This window comes from Solanum stenotomum, chromosome 10 (assembly GCF_019186545.1).
Source record: "Solanum stenotomum isolate F172 chromosome 10, ASM1918654v1, whole genome shotgun sequence".
Lineage (NCBI taxonomy): Eukaryota > Viridiplantae > Streptophyta > Magnoliopsida > Solanales > Solanaceae > Solanum > Solanum stenotomum.
The window spans coordinates 55536946-55561708 of NC_064291.1; the positions used below are offsets into that span (position 1 = coordinate 55536946).

Sequence of the window (24763 nt, forward strand, 5' to 3'; positions counted from 1 at the left end):
ATTTGGTTGATTAAGCAAAAGAAAAGTAAAGAATTAGGGGTCTGTTGGTGCGAGGAATACAAATATTGATGTCCCGGTAAATCCGACAGTTTAAACGAAAAGTAATTTTTATTTAAAACAAATCATATTAGGTTCGACCCTTGAGATTGGGAATGGATATTATTTTTTGCTAGGAGTTCATTTGAATTTATAACTCTAAATTTATAAAATATATGAAATATTATATAGATGAAGTTATAATTTTAACAAGACATTGAGGGGTCGTTTGGTTTGAAAATGAGTTATGATGGGATAAGTTATGTTGGGATAAGTTATGTTGGGATTAGTTATGATGGGATAAGTTGTGTTGGGATTATTTTTTATTGAGTGTTTGGTTTGTTGTATTCAAAATAATAAATTTTAAGAACAATTTATTTGTTTACAAAAATGTCCTTCATTAATGTAAAAAGTGATATAACAAAAGGGTTGAAAGAGATATTTTTGTCATTTACCTATTTTATCCCGGGATAAGTTATCCCGGGATTACTATACCACCCAAGGAGAGGAATAACTTATCCCGGTACTAATTATTAATCTCAGGATAAGTTATCCCGAACTTGTCAACCAAACAACAAAATAAGTGGTACTATAATTTAATCCCGAGACTATTTGGTATTATCCCTCACACCAAACGACCCCTGAAAATACTAGGAGTATAATATTAAGAAGCTTAAAATTGAATTCAATAATATGGGTGACATGACCTTGAACGAGAAAGTACAGAGGTCAAAAATTAGGATAGAAAAGTTAGTTGGCAATTGAACGTTTTCTTCTTTTCATGCAAAGAGGATTTGGTGATCGTACTTTGATCTTCTTTCTTATTAATGATATTAGTACTATACTCGTAGTTTCTTATTCTTCATATTCGATTATCACATGTGTTTTTTTTTTAGATTCAAAATCAAAGTATTTTGTTGTCACTAATGTTCTTTCATTTATATATTATGTAGTACTCATCAATTCACACTATTTTGTTGTTATTACAACTCTCGTTTGGGTTCTTTCTTTTTCAAATTACTTGAAAATGCTCTATTTTAAGCCAATGGTATGTCAGAACAATATTTTTGTTTAGTTCATGAAATGTGGGTGAGATTTAAGTATATTCTTGCCATCTCCAGACCTCACATATGGAATTACACTAAATATATTACAGTTATTGTTATTTTAAACTATATGTGCTCGAGATCATTGATTAAAAATAGATAAATTTTATTCATTCCAATTTAACCTTATGTGATAAACTTTACCAAATCATTATAATATCAAGTTTTTCCTTTTTTTCAAAATTTTCCCATTCGTATTAGAATTTAAATATGTAGTTTTTTGGGTACACTTTACAAGTAGTGAAACAAAAATAATTTCTCACATGATACATAGTTGAATCAATAACTATTTAGTATTTCTCAATAAATAATTCTACGTTACCGTAAATATATAAGGTAATACATGTCATTATCTTTAACAAAAAGAAAAAGAAAGTTTTCCACCAACTATTGAGTAATCGTTCATTAAGGTCCAACAAAATTCATATTCTCGTTGAAAATTCTTTATTGAAAGATAAAACGTTCCTTAATAAAAACGACTCTATATCTAGAAGGACTTGAATCCAATCTTTTAATACTCAAATAATGACAAAGACTTAAATTTTAATATTGATATGTACATAACTTTATTTTTATTGATCTTTTAAAGGCAAAAGTATTATTTTCAACAAATGATTCAAGTAAAATATATTTATGACATTCAACTACCTACTAATCTTCTACTTTGATTTTCAATTGCATTTTTTTCTTATAATTACGCCTCTCTAGAAGCTTCCACCTTTTCGCTTCCTTGATGAATCGAACTCATAATCATAAGATTTAAGACTGAATATTAAAAATATTTTCCATCTAAACAATCTTCTTCTCATTTTCAAAATATAATTGTCATTTTTTTCCAACATCAAGTCAAGTCCAAGTCAATGTTGATTTATTTATTTATTAATTGACTTCTTACTTCTTAGTTAAGAATAGGATTTTGGCGTGTTGGCACGCTCTTGACGGGCGCGTATAGTAGTTATATTATTGGGGTTTAATTGTGGATAAAACTGTCTAGGGCTTTTCGCTGATTGGCCCGTGGTTTTCTTGACCCGGAAGGAAAAAACAGTGGGCTGTAAAAAGGTAAAGCTTCTTGGGCCCATATGAACTTTTTGGGCCCAACCATATACACTGATCCAATTTCTCTAAAAGAGCCTATTTTTTCGAATAATTGTGGTGTTTGGATTAGCTTTGTCTATTTTTAACTCTGTTACTAAGTTAGCTTCCAGGCACCTCGAGTCCTCGACTATTTCACTAGACACTTGCTACCCTCTCCACTAACTTCACAAGAGTCCACTTATATCATGTTCCATCATGTATTTGCTATCTTCCACCAGCTTCACAAGAGTCTAATTATATCGTGGTGGTGTCGGATTAGCTTGTGTATATCTCAACTATTTCACTAGATACCGACTATCTTCCACCAACTTCAGAAGAGCCTACTTATGTTCATGGAGGTGTCAAGCTAGCTTCCACTACTTGTTACCCTTCCACCAGCTTCATAGGAGCCTACTTATATTTGTAGAGGCATCGAGTTAGCTTTCGTGTACCTTAATTATTCCTCCACTGGATACATGATATAATTTTCACAAGAACCTACTCATATCCTAATGGTTCATCTTCGTGTCATCCCCTCAGCTTAGTTCCTATTTCGTCATTAACATTCATAGAGATGCTACTTTGCAGCCCACAGGTAGCAGCTAAAAAGTCTTGTTTTGATACACCACTTCAATCCTGACATTACCTTGTTAAGCAATATGAATTTTTAACCATGGATAAGCAGTGAGCATAAGGTTTGCATATACACCACCCTCCCCTGACTCATCATAGGATAACACTGGGTATGTTGTTTGGATAAGGCTGAACCTCATGCATCATAGCACTGTTTCAAATGTAGCTGCTACCTGTGGGCTGCTGTAATAACAATAATGCAGTATCTACCTGATAAAATTACATAACACTTTGCTGCTAAATAGGCATTAGACTCCGCGGTGCGTCACTGTGTGGGTGGGTGTGAGTGAGAGGGGAGAGGGGGAAGAAAAAGTCTAAGCAGAAACAAGTAAAGTTGGTCAGCCAAGATTCATTTATTACTTTAGCATTGCTATGTTACTTTTCTGGGGAAAATGTATGTCCCAGTGTATACAAATGCTATCTGGAACCAGATTGATCACATCCAAGGGGAGAGCTACATATGACGTTTTCGAGACGTAGATACTTGTAACATATCTTAATCTAGCTAGCTAGATTATTTGTCTAACGATGGACAAAATCGGCTGATACAACTCTCAAAAAGAAATTGAGAAATCATTTACAACACAGGAAAAAGACAGAATTGAAATGGCACTCTCAAACAACTTCAATAGAGAAGCTCCTCAAAGATGGGATCCACACTTTGTCCCCACTTCCCATGGTACAATTCCAGTAGCTTCTCAGCTGGTGTTACACCTACCAGAAGTACAAAGAATAGTTCAATTGAAATTCTAAATGGATCTAGCAGTTTAAATAATGTATTATCAGTTGACATTGTGTTGTATCCAGAGAACAAGTAAGAGATACTAACACAAGTCCAAAAAGACAATCTCAACCAAAATTTTACATCGTTACTTACCTGTTTTGACAACCTCAGTTACTTCGTTCAAAAATCCTGTTTCCTTAAAGCCTCTTCCTTCTAAGCCTTCCTGAAGATCAGAAAGCAACTAATAGTTAGTAAACATGTAGAAATATACCAAGCCATGGAGCATTAGAAGCTTTAACCCACCTTTGCCAACTTGACAACATCCTGAGCAACATGCATAAGCAATCCATCTCGAAATGGTGTCTTCAGACCACTTTTTGGCACCTACTAAATGGGGTGATATTAGTCATCTCCAATATTGCGTATAAGTTATTAACGAAAAATCTGAGGAACTGAAAATTATAGCTTAACGAAAAGCAATGTTTTTTTCTTAGATGAAGAGTTCATGGTCACATTGCCCCATTTTGTTTCTGAATGATTTTGCTTGTCCAAGTTCCACAAGGAGAAGAGCAAAGCAAGTATATTTTAATACAGATAGGATTTCAGAGTTTATAAAAATAAAGGCCTATTTACAGTTTCTCTTTACCCAAGCATGAACATATGGACCATTTCCAACACACAATATTGAAATCATCAAGAAGAAAAAGAGTAGAAAAATGAATAGGGACTCTACAATAAGACAATTGGATGCTTTCTCATTTTCTGTTGACAATTTCTGAAGTTCAAATTTGACATCACGAGATAACAATAAAACATAGAGAATTGCACCACAAAGCAGATATATCAGCAGCCTTGGATACATTAACTAATTACAGATTAGGTAGGAAATGCATGATAATCTTTAATGAGTAAGGATATATTACCTTATTCCTCAACATGTCTCTTTCTTCCGCAGTCCAATCAGACGTCATGTCCAAAACACTTTGCAAAGACCCCTCATCGTAGAGTATACCCACCTGAAAAAAAAAAGGAAAAAAGAAGATGACTGAGCTGTTTGGTTCAAAGTAGCCCACAACAAACTTTGGAAGTGTCCCAACAAACAGGAGAAAGAGTAAGAAGTTCCTCTCAGTGGGAGGTGAGGTGAGCACAACCATATTCTATTCTCCCTTTCCCTGTTGCTTTACCGAGTAGTACTCGCTTTTTGTTTCCTTCTTTTACAAAAAAACATCATAAATCCTAGAGAAACAGCTTTCATACCCAGAATGCAGGCAATGCACATAACCGTCTCCAAGGCCCTCCATCAGCACCCCTCATTTCCAGATATCTTTTGAGTCTGACCTGATAAAGTTAACCCGAGTTCATACTTCCATAACCATACATAGACAAACCAGTAGTAAAGGACATTTTCTTGGATGAAGCTTGCATACCTCAGGAAATATTGTTGTGAGATGATTCTCCCAATCATTAAGAGTAGGATATTCGCCGGGAATAGGCAGAAGTTTTCCATTCATGAAGTCCTGCAGCAATGTTGTTAAATAAGCACAAGAGAGTTACATTTATAAATCTGTTATAGTTATAAATAACATACCCGGAAAGACAATCCAGAACAATCAACATACTTCTTCTTCCGATAGACGAAATACATAGGAACGTCAAGTGCATAATCCACATACTGCTCAAACCTGTGTCCATTAGAAAAGAAAATGTTTGCTGTGAAAATGAAATTTAACAATGGAAGTTCTGAAGATGACAAAGAATGAATTTTGTTAACACTAAATACACATTTTCATTTGATTCCTAACCCATCACATAACTCTGTTGACAAACCTCAAAACAGGTTAGGACAGCCCATCTTGAACTCCAACAAATCTTATCCATCTCCCTAACCTAGCTCGTATATAATGTACGACAAGTACATTCACCATGAAATACATTAAACAAAAGGACCATGCGCTTAAAAGTACAAGGAAACACGTTTTTTCTGACAAGTCAAGATGCCTTTTAAAGATGACCATCCCACACCAGCCTTAGGTAACAAAAAGATGAATACACGATTCCAGCTAAAAATCATAGTGTGAAGGCATAAATGCCCGAAATGAAGCTCAACTCAGCATTCAAAAGAAGTGAAGTTGATTGCTAGAAAACAAGAATGTCTCCTTCATGTGGTCACGTGTACTATATAATTATGAATCAGCACAACATATGTGGTTAAATAGTATAAGTTGAATTACCCTTTTCGTTTTAAGTAAACAGGTTGAATTGTTTCTTCACTTTTTCAAAACAATCAGGTTAGACATGAGTAGTTTAAGGAATTCATTTACAAATACCACAAGAAAAAGAAAATGTTAATATGATTCCTACTGCCCCTACCATTTGCCCTCCAACTTTAACAAACGTAATCTCGACTGAAGAAAGAAAATAATATGTCACGACTCAAGAAACTATAACTATTTGCCAAAACAGGAGAACTTACCCAAAAGAGTCATCAAAGACGAAAGGAAGCATCCCAGCGCGGTTATTATCTGTATCGGTCCAAATGTGGCTGGTGAAACAAACAAAATTTGTTATGTACAACTTCGATTATAGTCCTCAGAGAAACAAGAATTATATTTTTAAACACATGCCTTCTCTTGCTGAGATAACCATTAGGCTTTCCTTCAGTGAAAGGCGAATTTGCAAATAGAGCTGTAGCAATCTGTTTCATTATATAGTTAGATAACTACATAACTTTCATGTAGAAAGAGAAAGGACAGAAAGGACAAAGGTACCATACAGGCTGCAAGGCAAGACCAGCACGAAACTTTCTGATCATGTCAGCTTCAGAACTAAAGTCCAGATTTACCTGTCAACAACATATTCGTAAATATTGATTCAACTTACTAATGAATGTTACCATGCAGGGCATGACGTGGAGCCCAGACACAAATGGGCAAAAAAAATAAAGAATTGAATATAGCTTTTGAATGCTGCTCAGAGGTATGCACTCCAATAGTCAAGGGGAAATGGCATTCCATCAAACTGGAACGAAATAAAAAGAAAAAAATTAAACCATTCAGCTTACCTGAACAGTGCATGTTCTAAACATCATATCCAGCCCAAGTGAGCCAACTTTAGGCATGTAATTTCTCATAATCTCATATCTCCCCTGAGTCAAAGTACTTTGTCAGTAAAAATACCAGCTGATCGCAGATCTAAGAGGTCAAATCATACTTGAAAAAAGTAAGAAATAGATATATCTTTCAAAGCTAGAAGAACACATGACAACACACATAATATTGATGTGCGAGAAGCACATGATGTTGTATATAGTATAGAATATGAATAGAGGTAGATGGTGCAAATATTATTTTTAAATTACAGCTGCAAATCAAAATAACATACCATAATTCTGGCTTAGTTAAAAGTAAATAAGTAGAGAACATAAAAGAACCAAGTGGGGGGAAACTATTTGCATTTCTAAATTGTGAAGACTCTGTGGGAAAAAAGGTACGCAAGATCTATTAATAATTTCCAGTTATTGGAAATAATTACTAGATCTGGTCCAAGGATCAGGTTTAGCATTCACCAACTGTCAAATCGTAGTTTTCTTTTTGATCAAGAAAAGAAAAAGAAAGCTAAATATTTTTTATCTTCGAGATGACAGTAAGAGAATAGTACAGCAACTAAAAGATTTTTTTTAGCTTTCTTTTGTTCTTTCTTCTTCATCCTTTTTATTAAGTCCAAAAGAGAAGAGTCAAAGAAGTGGGGATTATTAATCTAGATTAGCCTAATGGAGATGATGAATGATTAGCTCAAAAGGAAAGAATTAAAGTTCTACACCTTTATTTACTTGTTCTCTGTGTCTTTTAGAGAAGTAATAAGATGTGGGACAAGCCACATCTGAACCATCAATCTGAATAACTAATCATTAGAACAATATCTCATCTGTCATCTCTTCGGCTCCTAGAAATATCAACGATGATTAGACACAAAAGAAGGACTTATTCATCATTTTCATGATCGGAAGGAGGATTAGAAAGAAATTTCACTTCAAAAATAACTATGCGAAATAGGCATGTCTGGTAAGGTTTGTAGGTAAAAAGATGAGGTGTTGCAAAGCGATGAAATCAGAGAGAATGAGCTTCGGGCTACACTAGCTTCATCAAATAATAATGAAAAATGAAATTACAATAGAAACAGGATTCTACTGCACTTGACATGCTGAACCAATATGTGAAATGGTCGAGTACAAAAAAATTAACATCTTTTCACTGTTAAAATAGCAGTCTCAAACAGATAAGATGCTAAGTTACCAACACACCAAACAAATCTTTTGGTTACAACATCAATCAGCATATTGTTTTTACCTTCGGCATTATTGGTATATCTTTCAGCCCCCACTTTGGCTGGAATCCAGTTCCTAAGAATCCAATTCCCATCTCTTCTGCAACAGCTTTAACCTGTACCATTAAACGAAAACTATTACATATCAGCAAAACTTAAATTTTATCCGTGCAGATTTCTCCAAGGGTTGGGGGGAGAAAGGGCCTACGTCCTTTGCAAGCATACTAGACGGGCACATACTGTGAGAAAGTTCAAAAAATTGAAGATCAAAGGACAGGAGTATGCTCCTTATTGTCTTCCAAAAGGACCTCAAAAGGTAGTTAAGACAATCTAAGAAACTAGATTTGAAGAAAAGTCTCTTGGAAACTTAAGAGATCTATTTTGTCGTGTATATGTGTTTTGGAGCAAAGATTTTTTTTTGTATATATATGATATTTGAAACCATGATCGTTGTACAGATGCATGGTGCTTAGTAGTAATATAATACCTTGATGTATTAATAGAAAAAAATAAACAAATGAACCTTCATGATCAGAGAAACACAATGTCAAACTCCCTTAAAGTTGACCCCCAAGCTCATTTGCAGTTTCAGCAATGTTAGTCTAACACAACAGTTATGTTTATCAATGTGTTAAAGGGAAATGTTCATACACTTAACAAAGCAAGGAAAACAAGAGATATGAGACCAAGCAGCTCCAAGAGAATACGTGGAACCCTTCTTTTGGATAGTTGCTTGGGCAAAGTTGAGGTAGATAAAACAAATGTCAAAGCTGAGATGAATAGCTTCTGTTTTGTTGCCTCCAAATGTTCATTAACAAGACAGTTAGGAAGTCATAACTTTACTTTCACCCCAACAATGTTCTTTTGCAGCAAGATTTTCTTATACAGCTCGAGACTCTGATCAGAAGTACCAGAATACTGGGTAAAGAATCCCTAGTGTAATAAGTCATCAACCACCTGAAGCAAAAATGGCCGACACATTTGCAGGATTTCTCCAACTCAAAAAATTAAGATTCCCTTTTATTCCAAACCAAGTAATCGCATAATTAAAGTTCGCTTACATGTCCCCAGTGCAGATTGTAGTTAGAAAAATCTTAAGTGCCCATTATTTCATTAAAAAGGAAATTGATGGAGTTTCAAAAGTACAAACCTGGTAAAGATGTGAATTAACCTCTGCACAAGTTTGATGCAGTGTTTCAAGTGGTGCACCACTAAGCTCAAACTGACCACCAGGTTCCAATGATATGCTTTGTTTTCCCTGTGCGAAGGCAGTGCAAATTTATCCACCAATTATGCTAAAGTACATTACTACTTACTGTAACTTGCACTTGAGAACAAAATGAATTAGGAAATTATGATTCTATTCATGCTAAGTTGCATAATACATTGTATGGAGCCATGACGAATTCAGCCTAGAATATATTAAACCAGAGTTAGCATGCACCAAGTTCACGTTCTACCTGTTTCAGGCCAATAATCTTGTCACCCTCCATTACTTTTTCCCAATCAAACCGCTCGGCAATACCATTTAGTAAGTCAGCTATTTGATCATACTTCATGGGTCGCAGAGTTCCAAACTCGAAACCAAACTTTTCATGTTCGGTGCCTATCCTGCTCATCAAGTTTTGAGAGAACAAGAAAAGTTGAACTGATTAATATGGTCTAGATCCAGACACACAGTTAAGTAAAACAAACTATCCAAATTATTTGTGAGGCAGAATCCTAGCTACCACATTTATGCAAAAATACCTGATCCAGGGAATGGCTCCCAAACTCCATGTTCAAAAATTTTATTACCGAAAATGAAAACTAACCACAATAATGACATATAAAAAGTATATAATACATTTACCGTATCATGGGCTTTTTGGTGTGAATATACAGTTACCATTATCAAAAAAAAACATTTACCGTATCATACGCTACAACAGAAGCTGAAGAAAGAATAACTGCATTAAAAATAGCTGTATAATAAAAATACAAAAGCAATGTGGATTGATTCATGAATTACTCGACATACTTGAAAGACAATCAAGGCATATATGTGGTGAATGAACAGACCATTCTACTTATAAAGGCCAAACGAGAGAATGAATATTCATCTTCTTGGTCAACTATATGCAACTGAAATTTAAGAACACTAAGAAAAGTTTAACTTTGAACCTCCATTTTTCTTTGGATTTGCATCCAGAAGCAAGATATCCTACAAGATCTTCTTTTGTTAACGGCTCTGCTGCAACAACAGCATCCTCTGTTGGAGGACTTGCAGCAACAATTGTCAGGCCTCCACGACTACTTCCCACTCCTATGTGATTCAAATAATTCCCTTGCACTCGTCTTGAGGCATTCCGTGAAGAAATATCCACGCCAAAGCATATCTCCCTCATTTTGAACATCTCCATATTGCTCATGATATTTCTATGTCCACTGATACATCTTATCTTTTCAGAGTAAATGCAATGTGAAGAACCTGCCTGAGACATCAAGGCCATGCTTTGTGCCTGAATATCACAGGAAAAACTGATGTCAACCACTTTTAACAAGAATGTCATACCATTTGAGTGAAAAAGGAATTCAGATTATTGTTTAACTTGTGTATAACATTAGTAACAGAAGAGGATAATTCAATAATGATTGAAGAGTACTTTTGATGGGAAACATCAATGAACCTCTCGTGCCTTGGTTGAGCATAGTTGTACACCAATTGAATAGGGCCAACCCAACTACCCAGAAGGCTCAATCACCAATCCGAACAAATATTAAAGTTAATTAATGTATACTATAGAAGCAACATAAGATTCGAATCGCAATAATCTAGAATTTTTCATTCCAGTGATCTACAACTTTACATGCTGTAAACTCCCCCACCCCACCCCCATCTCATTCCATATCAAAACACAGGTACAATAAAGAAAATGTGGCTTGATATTGCTGTAGTGCATCAATTATACCTGAATCCCAGACCATCAAATGCAATCTTACACAATGCCATTTCACTCAACACTTAAAACTACTCAGAAGAACTCGAGAAACTGAAACTTGTATAACAGTCTAGTCTATGATACAAGTCTTGTTCACTTTACTTAAGCATTTATCTCTTTCTTCTTTCTAGTTTACTATGCATGTCATTCAAATATTCAATCAGACTACCACACACCACATGTATAAATTTTGAATCTTTAATCAATACTATCAACACCCATGTGACAACAAACAAGAATTACTACAAAACTATCAAAACCATCAAACCAAAACTAAAAAAAAGAATCATGGGGCTTCAGAAAAAAACTGAATCTTGATTAACCAAAACAACTTCATGATGAAAGAAAAAAAAAGAAAAACTAAACAGAAATGCAACAAAAATATACAAAAGAATCATGGGTATTGCAGAAAAATTGAATCTTGATTAAAAAAACTAACTGAAACCAACATAAAAGGTGACAAAAAGGTGATACCTTGGCTCAGTAAACTGAAAAAGAAAAACTTTGTAGGGTTTGTTCTATATAATTGACTGGAAATTGAAAGAAAACCTTCCAATATATATATAGAGAAAATTGGGTATCAGCAAAATGAATTGGATTTTGGTGTGCTGAGGCGGCTAGAGCTTTATCACTCCCATTTCTTTAATTTTTGTTTAGCTATAAAGAGAGGGTACTGTAGCAGATTGAATGAAAAAGAATGGTTAATGTGGCACGGGGAACTAAAAGGTGCGGCACTATCCATAAGTTTCTTTTTGTGGTCCCTCTTAATAGACATATTTTTTACGTATTATTTTTCATCTGTGGTTCGATATTTGTATTGAAATATAATTAATTTGAGCTTGTGTTTTATAGAGCTTCTTCGAAAGAGATGTTTTTTATCAAAGATTTTTTCATATTCAAAGATTAAAATCGAGTCTTTCTCATTAAGAAATAAGTAGTTTGATCAATCTCCTGGTGACAATTATTTATTTGTCAATATTTTCTTCTTATTTTGATTTCTCGAACCGAGATTCATGAATTTAAATTTTGACTTTTTAAGTGTTATGCATACAATAAAAAATGTTTGTTAATATCACGAGTGTTTAGAACTTGGAGTCTATTGATAAACTTATCTAATGCTTCATCTTTTCATTTGTATTAAAGAGAATGAAGAAGACGTTAAGGTAAAGAGTTAAAATCGTCAGAAATTGCTTACTTATCATATTTTCTATTAAAGATTTTTGTATATCCAGAACTTGAAATTGAAACTTCTGATTAAGAAATAAGCAGTCTCACCATATCTTCCATTAATAATTGTTTATGTAGTCAATATTTTCCTCTTGTTTTGATTTCTCGAATCGAGATTCAAAAATTGAATTTTTAATGCATTTTGATTATTAAATAAAGTTACATGTAATTACTTTTTTAAGTGCTGTGAATATACTAAGATATTTGTTTATATCATGAGTGTTTAGAATTTGAACTATGCTTATATATATATATATATATAATGCTTCATCTTTTGATTTGTATAAAAAAGATTATAGAAGACGTCAAGTTAATACTTTTCATCAATTAATGAAATTGTGATTCTTGTAATCTTAATTCAATACTTGCCATTTAGTTGACTTTATGTTCATTATTGGTTTGTATTTCCATGTTTACACAATAATGATATTTTTGTTTTTATTTCTTAATATATTTTTTAGATTTTTAAATACTAAACTCACACATAATCTCAACGAAAAATAAAAATATAGTAATTTTTTTCTTAAAATTTGGTATATTTTGTATTTTTCAATAATAACTATGAAAAAATATCATCAACAAATAAGTCAAGTAAAATTTAATCTATCTGTAATATTTCTTTTAAAATTTGTCCAGTCATTTTAATCAACTAGACAAAAAAAATTCAAAACAATTTCCAGATTCAAACTCTCCACGTGCTTTATATTTTATCAAGTCAAACGCGCTAGCTGCAATAAAAAACAATGTGGATAAGAAAACGAATGCACAACAGTTTTTACACGGTTGATGCTCCCTTGCTTCTTCCTTTTGAACCGGAGCTTACTTGGTAGTAAAATAGTTCGTGAAAATTAAATAAGATTTATGTTAAATACATAATAGTCAAGTCAAATAAACAAAAATAAATTTTATTTTATCGATAAAACCAATCTCATTTTCGCAATTATAAATTAACTTGTTATCCAAAATTTCAAAGAAATAATTATTGAGCTGTGCCACGTTCAATTTGGAATTGATTCCCAAAAGAGGCCTAATGGTTTTTTGTGTTCAATAAAAAATAAAAAGATTCCTAAATTGTACCATGATATTCTCTAATAGTTAATGTGATTAAACTTTAAATAATTTGTGAAAGGACAACAATATCGGATTTTTTTTTATTATTTTATTAGAGCATAAATAAAATAAGGCTTAAGTCATCAACGGCCCCTTAAAGTTGTCCGCATAATTCATTTAGACACCTTAACTAAGACTTGTACCTATTGAACANGTACCGAATTTTTTAATAATATAAAGTTTATTCAATATAATAACAAAAATCATTTAGCCTCCTTCATTTCCATTCACATAAAAAATAGAGAAAAATGCGGTAAAAAATAAACTCTCGATAATAATTTCAATATAAAATTTTATATTAATTTTATTTGATGTTTGATGTGAGGTATTAACTAATCGAGCTTATTTTATTCAACTATTTACACTAAAATGATATTATTACTATCCCATAGAAAAAAAAAATCATAAAATATCTTAATTTAAAATAAAGCAATTTCATAAAATATCTTAATTTATCTCATCCCACGAGCAAGCCTAAAAGATGAGGAACCTTTTGATTGAATGGTCTATACATTAGGACCACTTTCCTTTAATGGTCAATATTTTATTATATTTTCCGAAAAGTAAATGTGTCGTAATACCAATAAAGTTAGGAAAAATCACCTCATATATCTATTTAAAGCTTAATATTACAGCCTTTAGATGTACTTTTTTTATATTACTAATTATAATAGTTTAATTACAAATATTAACAGATTAGTTTTAATTTATAATTTAATTTAATTAATTAGTTATTATTTTTATAATTTAATTTAATTAATTAGTTATTATTTTTATAATTACATTATAATTAATAAGTAAGAGAAATAACATTAATATTAGAGAATCAATTGTCATTATCTCTTCCACCATTTTAGGGATAACATTAATATTAGAGAATCAATTGTCATTATCTCTTCCACCATTTTAGGGATTTTTTTCCAGATTTCACACAGCACCCCCACCTTCCTCTTTTACCCACACGTAAATCCCCCACCCCCACCCCCACGTTTCTTTTTTACAGAGAACTAACTTTTTCTCTCTCACTATCTTCAGCGTTCGTCTTCTTCATTCAAAAAGAAAATCAGTAGAACTCCCACATTTATATGATTTAATGGTGGGATGAGATCTACACACGAAGAATGTTGAAATTCCTGCAAAGTGTGGTTCTCTCAGTCAAAGGATCAAAAGGAGAAAAAAAAAACGAAGCAAAGAAAATGGTGAGTCCGGCAAATCAAAAGGGAAAGAAGAGGAAGGGGAAAATTGTAGAAACCCCTTTTGATTCGAATTCTGATTTTGTTAGTGAAATAAAAAAGAAAAAAAGCAACAAATGTAGAAATTGCTCAATCTTCAAAACTATCAACAAGAAGAACAACAAAAAAGAAGGAATCAGAAATTCGAATATCCAAAAAAGGCAAAAAAAGTTGTTAGGGTAAGTATTATATTTAATTTATTTTCACACTATTCAAATTAGTGATTTTTTTGCTAAAAATATCACATTATGCTTATTGTTGTTTCGAAACTTTTGTTTGGGTGAAACTTGTACGAAACGTGAATAATATTTATATGAATGTCACTTTAATATATGATTTTGGGATATTATATGAAATGTGATATAATATTGGTATGCAAATGGTATGAATTGTGTTTTGACATTGGTATGAAATTGGTTTGAAATCAGTAGCCCAATGGTATGAGTTGTTAAATTGGTATGCAAATGGTATGAATTGTTAAATTACTTTGTTTTGTATGAATTATGACTAATATTGATATGAAATTGAGATTTTTTCTAATAGGAAGGTTTCTTTTTCAATTTCTTCATTAATGTATTTAAATTTTTAACATTGGTATGAAAATGGTATAAAATGATTTTTCTTTCAAAAAATTTTCAGTGATTGTGGTTTGTACACGTGTCTATTTGCTGAATACATCAGTAATGGAGTTTTTGATATGCGTTTTGTTGATATTGATGCAAAGTACCATCGTCAAAGGTATGCCACAATCATATGGCATTATGGAAAAACAAAAATGATGATGGCGCGACCAGTGAGAGTGAAGTAACTCGCACTGTTGGTAGCAAATTTGATGGACCCCGCATAGCAAAAGGACATGCTCCGAATACCAGCAATTATCCCACAGCAAGACCACGGAGAACAAATTTGAGATAGTTGATTGCATCTTAGACTTTTTAGAATTACAAGTTTTTTTTTTTCCTTTTGGACGATATTTTTGTGTTTGTTACAGCTTTAAGTATTTGATATATATAATATCCATTGTTTTATTTCAAAAAGATATCAATTACATATGAATTACAGATTGACTATTGTAATCGCAGGATATTAGTGATACACAGACTGCATTCCAAATGGATACACCATTCTAAAGATAAATTACACATTGACTATAATAATTCTTGAGATAACAGTTATATACAAAATGCATACAATTTGGATTCAACATTTAAAGTTTATGATTTTACAATATCTTATTAACTAGAAAGAAAGCATACTACTAATTTAGAGTTCACGAAATAACTCTGACTTATAATTGGTATCCAAAATGTACACCTTTGGCATCCAAATTCATATTCTAACACAAAAAAATAAAAAAAAATAAAAAAAATGAAGTTGGTATCCAACATGTATAAATACCTTGTATAAATGATTATGCTAATGTAAAATAGTGATAATTGTATTTTGTAACAACCTCAATTACATTTTTGTTTTACATTTTTTTCATCCTGGACAATTTACAACCTAATTGTAAATTATATTGTCTTAACAAGCGTGGATTAAGTATTTTTAAAGATGTATGAAGTTGTATACAATCTGTATAAATACTGAAATAAACGAATCTTACAATTTAAAACAGAGATCATTAAATGTTGCACCAACATCAATTACATTTGGTTTTATTTTATTTTTTTGAAAATGGATAAAATAAGACTTTTTAATTAATTTTAACAGATTAGAGTGAATTAAGGAAAACAAATATTCCTAATTAGTTTGAATCTCCTAAATTTATGCTAATTAAAAATTATCATCAATCAATTCAAATTTAATTAATACATCTATTTCCATTTTTTCAGTTTTTTTCTTTATTATTTCTAATTCCGTTTTTTTTTTAAAATTTTCGTTTATCTTTTTTTTTTTTTTTTTAAGTTTTTTCCAATTAATAAAAACCATTTCTTTTTTTTGTAAATTTGTTATAACCTGAAATTTTTAATGCTATAGCTTGAAAGTCTAAATCTACTGCTATAGCTTGAAAATAGTACTATAATATATGTCATATATGAAATTTACACATAAAGTTACTGGTAAAAAAAATGTTTCTAACTTTCAATAGTTCCAAATATTAAGTAAACAAAAAATTATACAAGGTGTATAGTTTTAGTATATAACGGATATACACAAATTATATATTAATTATATATTGTCTAGTAACTAAAAAATATAAAATATATAAATAATGATCTCACATAGTTATATTTTTATTTCTTTAAGATTGAAATAGACTGTCCAAAAAGAAAAAGTTCATATTATTGGTAAGAGATTTAATATTATTGTTTTGACTTTTAGTGAACAATATAGATAATGATGTTTGTATTACCTAAGTGCATATGTAATATGTCTCTATCTAAATAAGTAGTGTAAAAGTTGAATTAGAAGATCAATATGAATTGTGAATTGTGGTATAGTGACGAGATTGTTTCATTTTTAATCAAAAATTTCGAGTTTGAGCTTTGCATTTAGAGAAAATCTTGTCGAAAATGTCACCTCCAAATGGGACATGCAGACAATCTAATTTAGTCGAAGCTCCAATGCAGACTCCAAATATCAAATTAAGAAAAAAAAAACATATTAATGTGTTGATGACGCAAAGTGCAACCAACATTGGATTCATATGTGGTAGACAAGTTTTTTAATTAAAAAGGACACCAACTATATATATTATAAAGAAAAAAGTGTGACCAAATGCAATTTATAGTGTGTAGCAATCATTAGCTATGGATTCTTCCTATACAAAGCACAATTATTTCAAATAATAATTTATAATCATAATAGGTCCCAATATATATATATATATATATATATATAAACGAACTAAAGAATACTATTTAATTTGTTTATCGAGGAGCAGGAAAAAAATATTCTAGAATTTATAAATCGAATTGTTGTTAGACTAGTATAATATGGATACGTGGAGCTTATCTTCAACTCCATCGTAGAATTAGAAGAACCGTTAATTTTTTTATAAGGATAAAAGAAAACTATGAAAATAATCATAGTTATATTTTTATCGAGATTTTTTTTAAAAAAAACGTGAATTCATTCTTCTTTATTAAAAATATATACACGTGAGTGAATAATTTTTTGTTTCTAATCTACATATAAATATAATTTATTTGACCAAGCTTCTGAAAAATTCAAACCATTTAACTGTAAAACTATGAATGGTTAAAATGCAACCAAGTCTTGAAGAGAAGAATAAATTATAAATGATAGCCAAATCAACAATTTTTAATTTTATTTTCATGATTTTTCATAATGAATTATGTATAACTTATAACATGTCATTCTCTTAAAAAACTTGAAAATTTGGGTGAACGGGCCTTAAGCAACTGGGCCAGGCCCAAACTATAATGGGTTGGGTGACAAGAGCTAATTACCCCACAGCCCAATTTTTGTTCAAAGGATTCTGTTTCTTGGCAATTTTGTGTAGTAACTATTTTTAATCTTTAACAAAAACAACTTTTAGTTATGTAGACACGACTAGACAAGATGACGCAACATCAGATTATCGAGGACATAATTCTAGATAGGAGAGTGGAAATCGCGTAGTAGATAAAGGTTTAGTTGATGGTGGATGTTGTCTTACTTTTCGAGAGGTTCAGGCTTCTTGGTGTACGTCATTGTACTAGTTGTATTCTCTTAGAATAGTTGTTGTTTTTAATATCTATCATTATTTGTTTATTATGTTTCCATTACTGCAATTTTTTATTGCTGTTCTTATTGCTTCTCTTATTAGTTGTTATATTTCTTCACTATATCTGAATTTGTTGCACTTCAATCGCAGGTCTTTTAGAAACAACATCTCTACCTCCACAAGGAGGTAGTAAGGCCAACCTACACTCTACCCTCCAAGTAAAGAGTGGGAAGAACACCTCGCAAGAGAACACTGTGACACAGTGAGAAGTGTTCCCATCGGGTTTCCGACCCTCCAGGTCTCCACCTACTAAACAAACTTGAGTATACATGGATCGTCGGAGTAGTTATTACATCAACTTAAACCAATGTTCTTCCGACCAAATATGTTGAGAATTTAAGGCATTTCTAATAAAGAAAATGAAATGAAGACAAGAAATCAACAAACACAATCACTAATGCATGTGGATTTTTCTCCTTTCTTCCCTCAGCTGTTCTCCAGCCCTTTCCTCGGGAAGGGGGCTAGAGTGGTCATCACTTTACTTCCTTGGTGACTCAAACTCGCAACCTCAACAATAGAGGTGGAGGGTGCTTACCAATCGAGCAACCCTCAACCCTGCCTGTTATTGTTTGTTTCATCGTTTAGTGAAACACGATTCTATTTAGAAGTGTATACTTACCAACATCACTAATTTGCAGGATAAAGATCTTAAATCAAACTGCCTCTTGATATCCATTCATAATTCATACAACCACAGCACAGAAACTACAGCATGAGGAAAGGTTGGCTCAAAGCAGAACTGCTCTCAAACCAAACTTAAGAGCAAATTCTGAACTATACTAAGTTTGGTGCTTAGCCAGATAAAACCAAGAAACAGGTAAGCAACATATGCAGCACATTCACTGCTACAACTAGAAGATAAATACGATTTCGACGAGATAACTGCAGTAATGCTGGTGTTGCAAGTTCTGTTTTCCCAGGGAAAGCTTTCAGCCATTCATATGTATCTTATTTTCATTATTATTTATGTCCAAACCTTTTAAGACGCTACAAGTTACATCTTAAAATCCAAAAGCAAGTAGTGACCGTCAGAAGATATACATATATATAATACAAATATCACATACAAAGTCAGATTGATGGCAGCCCAATGTAGACCACCTTCTGATACACTTCTTGCCCTGCATTTTAGTTTTACATTTTTCTATATCCTATTTGAATATTATTAAGCGCGACTACTGTACATTGGGGAGATGTTACCAGAAACCATCATCAACGGCCACTGCAGATGGAGGATAAGGATCATCCTCTTCTTCCATCTCCAATTCTGGTTCAGGGGATCCGAATTCAGTCAGCTCAACAGCAGCAAGGTTCTTTAGGTCAATGATTGAGAGCTCATCAAGGTGCCTCACGACCAAGTCAGCAGCACCAAGCTCATACACTGGATGTTTGCTGGCAACAGCGACACACTTCATCTGAGCATCATGTGCAGCCTCCACAGTTTGATTTGAGTTCCCGAACACAATACACCTCTCTGGTATGAATTGTAGAAGCTGTGATGCATAGACAAACATCTCCGGATCAGGCTTCCCTCTGTGAACATCTTCTGCAGCTACAATTACACTAAAAATCCCTTCAAAGCCAATGGTACCAATTGCATTCTCGACATACTTTCTTGGGCGTGTAGACACTAAAGCCATTGGCACCTTGTAGTGCATCAGGGTACTGACAAACTCCTGTGATCCAGGTCGGAAGCTATAAATTCCCCCCTGCAGACCTTGATAAATATCCTCCTTCCGAGTAGCCATTCTCTTCACTTGAACAGGATCTCTTGACCAGCAGAGAACTTCTGATATCGCTTGCTCATTCTTCATTCCTTCAATTCTCTTCAAAATAAAACCCGGAGGCGGTGATTTTCCTTCTTCCTGAGACAGAGCTAACCACGCTTGCTTCTCAAGATCTGGATTGTCTTCAGTTAACACACCTTCCCATTCAAATATAGCTGCTAACCATCCACAGCCCATCCTCTCTTGTCTAAGCAATGGATTATGAAGAGCTGGATTATCAGCTTTATTCGTTGGTGGCCATTTCCCTGGCTTTTTATCCACATCAGTCTCAATCCTATAACGGAAATCTTTAGATATTCTCTCGTCCTCTCTGAACGAAAATGCCTCTTTGGTCAATTCCATCGCCTGACCTCTAATCAACGAAAACCTCACACAATCACCTCTTAATCTCAGTAAATTAGAACCACAAACAAGCTTTTTGCCAAGAAAATCAGCAGAAGGTATTCGACATACATCAATCGACTTCCGTTTACTCGACACATCTTTGCTACAATTAACTCCATAAACTGGCACCCTCCCTAAAAGTGATATTGCACCAATTGATTCAACCATCCTCACTAACTAATCTTCCACCCCAACAACACCAAATCTTTAACTTCAAAGAATCAAACTTTCCACCACAAAACCTCTCAAATCACCCCAACTTAACACAATCTCAACAAATCCCACAAACCCAATTGAACTTTCAAACTTTCAAACTCCCCCAAATCACCACAGAACTAAAGGGACAAAAGGGAACAAATAAAGCAACCCTTTTAACAATAAAGATCCAAACTTTACTCAATACCCACCAACAAATAACACAATACAACCCAAATTTCGTCCACAACACGCCAATTCAAGAATCAACACGTAATAAGTAGATTACTTAAAGGAAAAGAAAAGATAAGAGCAACCCACCCAAACCCAAATCAAAATATACACAAAAAAAAGGAAAACCCCAAAAGATTTCACACAAATAAGATTATCCTAATAGAAAAGTCTTAGATTTGTGAACAATATACACTAATAAGCTAAAAAATCAATTTTTTTTATATTTACAAAGAGATAAAGATAGAGGAACCTGAGGTGAATTTGGGAAGAAAGCAAAATACACAGAAAAGATTTTTTATTTTTTTTGGTTATGATGAATAGTTCTGGTATTTGGAAAATTGTGTATATGTGTGGTTTATAGAGAAGGAGAAGGAGAAATTGAACCGGTGAATCGGGTACTACTGAACCGGTAGTTGCCGGCCTAGATTGAACCGGGTCAATAAAAGGACATGTCGGTTTAAACTTTGGTTGCTTTCACTTTTGCCCTTATAGTTGAGTTATTTCATTTTTTGACCCCTATAATATGAAGTATTATTCTGTTTAGTCTATAAATATTTTTTAATTCTAAATATTTAATATAATTTCTCATACTTTTATGATGGAACTAAAACTTTAGTCGGTTTTATTAACAATATAGTGTTGTTGACTCGTTTTTTTTTAATTATACACATTATTTTTCGTTGAAATATGCATGAGGTTCAATGATTTTATTAAGATTACATTATATATAATTGAAATATAACATATTTTAAGTGATTAATTATCTACGTAATGAGTATTTGAGAACACCTTAGAAAAAGTCAAAAGTTAATTGAGATATATCTAAGGATCTACTACTTATATTTGAGGTTAATTTGTGTAATTAAAAGAATTTGACATATTTTAAGTGATTAATTAATTTATGTATAGAAATTTGAGAACACGTAAAGAAAATTCAAAATTCGAATAAAAATATCTGATAAAAAGCTATATCACGTGTTTAAATGTTCGATAAAAAAATTAAAAGAGAAATAAGATGAAAAAAATAAGAAGATAATTATGACCCTCGCACCCCCACTCGTTTTTTTTATTTATTTTGGATCATGTTTCATCTAGTGGGATCTAATGAAACATCAACCACAACAATGGGAGCATCCATTATTGTTGGAGCATGCATTGTTTCCTTTACTCTAAGATCAATTATTTTAATAGGTTAGCAAAATTATTGCAACTCAATAATTAAACTATAGTTGCTAAAATAGGTAAAAGTGATCATATTATAAAAGTACTTTATAACTCAAAAGACTTTTTTGTGGTTATGGATAATATTGTTGATGAAAAAGCCAATTTATTAGAGTTTGGTATCATACCTAACCAAGAAAATAGGGAATCCCATTAAAGAAGAAAAAGGGAGTATTTCATTAAAAATATGAATATAGAATAGTAAACAATTTGGCGTGTACATAAAATTTTTTTTAGCAAAATTTGTCAAAAATAGTCAATCCATCTCAAAAACGTAAAAAATAAGGCAATATAAGATTATGATTTTGAGATTTTTTTACACTAATAACATTTTATTGAAGGAAGATATTCACACAGCTCAAGATCAATCTCATAAAAAATTTATATTTTTTGAGGAGGTTTTATCACATGAGCCATCGACAAATAGATTTCATGAAAAATCAACTATATCCGATCTTGGTTAACCTTTCACTGTTAGCCAGGAGCATTCATCTTCTTCTTTTTTGTGACATACGTGTGTTCAATCCTTACGTACATTTTATACTCCTCAGACTCCACTTGCGAATATTATTGTAGTATTAAACAATTATTGATGCTTATAGTATTTTGAAACAATGAGTTTAAAAGTGGTCTTTTTCAAACATTGAATTGAAGTCTATGGAAAAGAGTGTGAGAAAATGTCCCATTCATCCAATCAGTAATCACACACGTTATTCCATTTATACTTTGCACATATAATTGCTCTTAATGTAACCATCATGTTAATCAAATATTTATTGTTACATAAATATTTGGTTAACTAACATTATTTGCTACTAATGTAGATGTTTCTAGATGAATTTTAAAAGAAGCAAAAAATGAAAACAAATTCTTGATTTTTCAAATAAGTGAAATTAAAGTGATACGTACTCATTCATTTTTAATCAGAGGTCTCGGCTTCGAGTCTTTTTGGCTATATTAGTCGCATTTGTTATAGAGCTTTACCCTCTCCTAATGTAAGATTTTTCAATGTGAATTCAAATTTAATCGAACTCTAATATGAATATCAAACACTAAGAGAAAAAAAAAGAAAACTTAAGTTTTAAAAAGATAGAAAGAATATTTTGGTGACTTAATTGGTGTGACAGACTTGACTAGCACTAACTCAATAAAATTACAGAAAGTTCCAAAATTAGATATAACCACCAATAGAAATATCAATTAGGTAAACAATCGATATGAATTGTTATGAGATGGTTCAAATACCCTACAAGTTTCAAATTCGTGCTTTTGATAGTGAGAAAAAATCAATTGAAAGTGTTCCTTAAAAACAGACTCTACGATGTACAATTCAGATTTAATTAGAATCACACAAATTAAGATTTTTTTGTTTGTTATAATTGTTGCAAATGAATCCAATTAGACAATGAATTCCTAAGAACCACGTGGTGCCACGTTGACATAACAACGTGTCAAACTTAAATTCATTAAAATCTACGAAATGTCAAATTTGTTGAAAGGAAACAAAAATTTAAAAACAAGTTTCTAGAAGTTTTTTTTTTCTTTCAAATTAAAAACATGGGAATCTATTGACTATTTAAATAGTTATGTTATTTGACATTATCTGATTATTAAATAAATGCCAAATATGGGAGATATTGACTTTAAACTAAACAATATAATAGTAGAAGACAACACATTAATAATTATTTGAAGAGATAATTAACTAAAACTAGCCTCAATTCTCAATCATTCAGAATTTGAGGTAAAAGTTTTAGTAGTCGTGTTTGTGTTATTTTTTACTTTTGCTATTCGTTTATTGCTCTATCAATCTCTTGATTCTTTGTAATGTTTTATTACTGTGAGTTTAGATATATGAAGGCGAAATATAATTTTAGATCCATATATTTTAATTTCTCAAAACTTTAGATTCTGAATCTAAAGTTGATTCAGAAGCAATCAATCTTACAAAAAATTATAAACTCAAACTCTTGCCCTGTTATCTTAAATAAATGGAAAATTACGTGGATAAACAAGCATATACTAGTTAATTAGTTAACATAGCTATAGTTTGAATTAATTATCGCTCGCAGCCTCTTTTTAGCTATAATTATGTGCGCCTCTATCCTCTCTCTTGCTCTCTCCTCATTTATACATATACAAATATAAATTATACATATACAATTATATGACTGATATATAAATACAATTCGCATCTCTTCATTCCTTACCATCTCTTGCTCACCTCTCTCCTCCCTCTCCCAATCTCGCTCGCCAAATATACAAATACATATGTATACCGGTTACATATATACAATTATCTGACAAATATACAAATACAATTCACCTCTCTCCACTCTTTGCCCTCTCGCTCGCCTCACTCCTCCCTCTCCTCTGTTCTCCCTCTAACATATAGCTACGAATCGTAATTAACAAATTATAGCTATAGAGCCTAATTAAGTTATTTTTAATGGCTATTTGTGAAATTTCCTCTAAATAAATATCATTTTTGGGCGAGAAAATAGTCAAATGCCCCCCTAATCTATTACTCAATTCTCAACTACACACTAATACTTCAAGGGAGTCATATTACCCCTTGAAGTATTTTAAACAAAAATATTAACACCCTTAAGTGTTGACATGTCATAGCAAGTGTGTTCACTTTTCAGAAGACAAGTGTGAGTCAAATAAATAAATTAAAATTAGTTAATTTGACAATGTCATTTTTTATTTGGATACTATATAATTAATAAATTATTTAATTAACTAAAATCACACACTTTC

General features: G+C 32.0%; 2 protein-coding genes across 2 annotated transcripts; both read right to left on the minus strand.

The window, feature by feature from the left end:
- Positions 1 to 3183: 3183 nt before the first annotated feature.
- On the minus strand, positions 3184 to 11589 carry LOC125843306 (glutamate--cysteine ligase, chloroplastic). The gene is made up of 16 exons (XM_049522536.1): positions 11352 to 11589; positions 10060 to 10397; positions 9357 to 9507; positions 9047 to 9154; positions 7920 to 8012; positions 6635 to 6718; positions 6347 to 6415; positions 6198 to 6268; positions 6047 to 6115; positions 5162 to 5255; positions 5001 to 5090; positions 4831 to 4911; positions 4497 to 4589; positions 3877 to 3957; positions 3727 to 3796; positions 3184 to 3563 (listed from the first exon to the last, which is right to left on the minus strand). The coding sequence occupies exons 2-16, from the start codon at positions 10386 to 10388 to the stop codon at positions 3475 to 3477; spliced, it is 1572 nt and encodes a 523-aa protein (XP_049378493.1). The 5' UTR covers positions 10389 to 10397; positions 11352 to 11589; the 3' UTR covers positions 3184 to 3474.
- A 7627-nt stretch (positions 11590 to 19216) lies between these two features.
- On the minus strand, positions 19217 to 21075 carry LOC125843309 (5-amino-6-(5-phospho-D-ribitylamino)uracil phosphatase, chloroplastic). The gene has a single exon (XM_049522540.1). It carries the CDS (start codon positions 20516 to 20518, stop codon positions 19376 to 19378), a length of 1143 nt encoding a protein of 380 aa, XP_049378497.1. The 5' UTR covers positions 20519 to 21075; the 3' UTR covers positions 19217 to 19375.
- Between the last annotated feature and the right edge of the window lie 3688 nt (positions 21076 to 24763).

What these genes read in the sequence shown, in the direction of transcription:
- LOC125843306 (XM_049522536.1), bottom strand. Translation starts at nt 10,388, where the DNA reads ATGGCCTTGATGTCTCAGGCAGGTTCTTCACATTGCATTTACTCTGAA. An exon ending in ATGTTGTCAAGTTGGCAAAG is followed by an intron (nt 3,797 to 3,876) that starts GTGGGTTAAAGC and finishes TCTGATCTTCAG; the next exon opens with GAAGGCTTAGAAGGAAGAGG. An exon ending in AACTGAGGTTGTCAAAACAG is followed by an intron (nt 3,564 to 3,726) that starts GTAAGTAACGAT and finishes TACTTCTGGTAG; the next exon opens with GTGTAACACCAGCTGAGAAG.
- LOC125843309 (XM_049522540.1), bottom strand. Translation starts at nt 20,518, where the DNA reads ATGGTTGAATCAATTGGTGCAATATCACTTTTAGGGAGGGTGCCAGTT.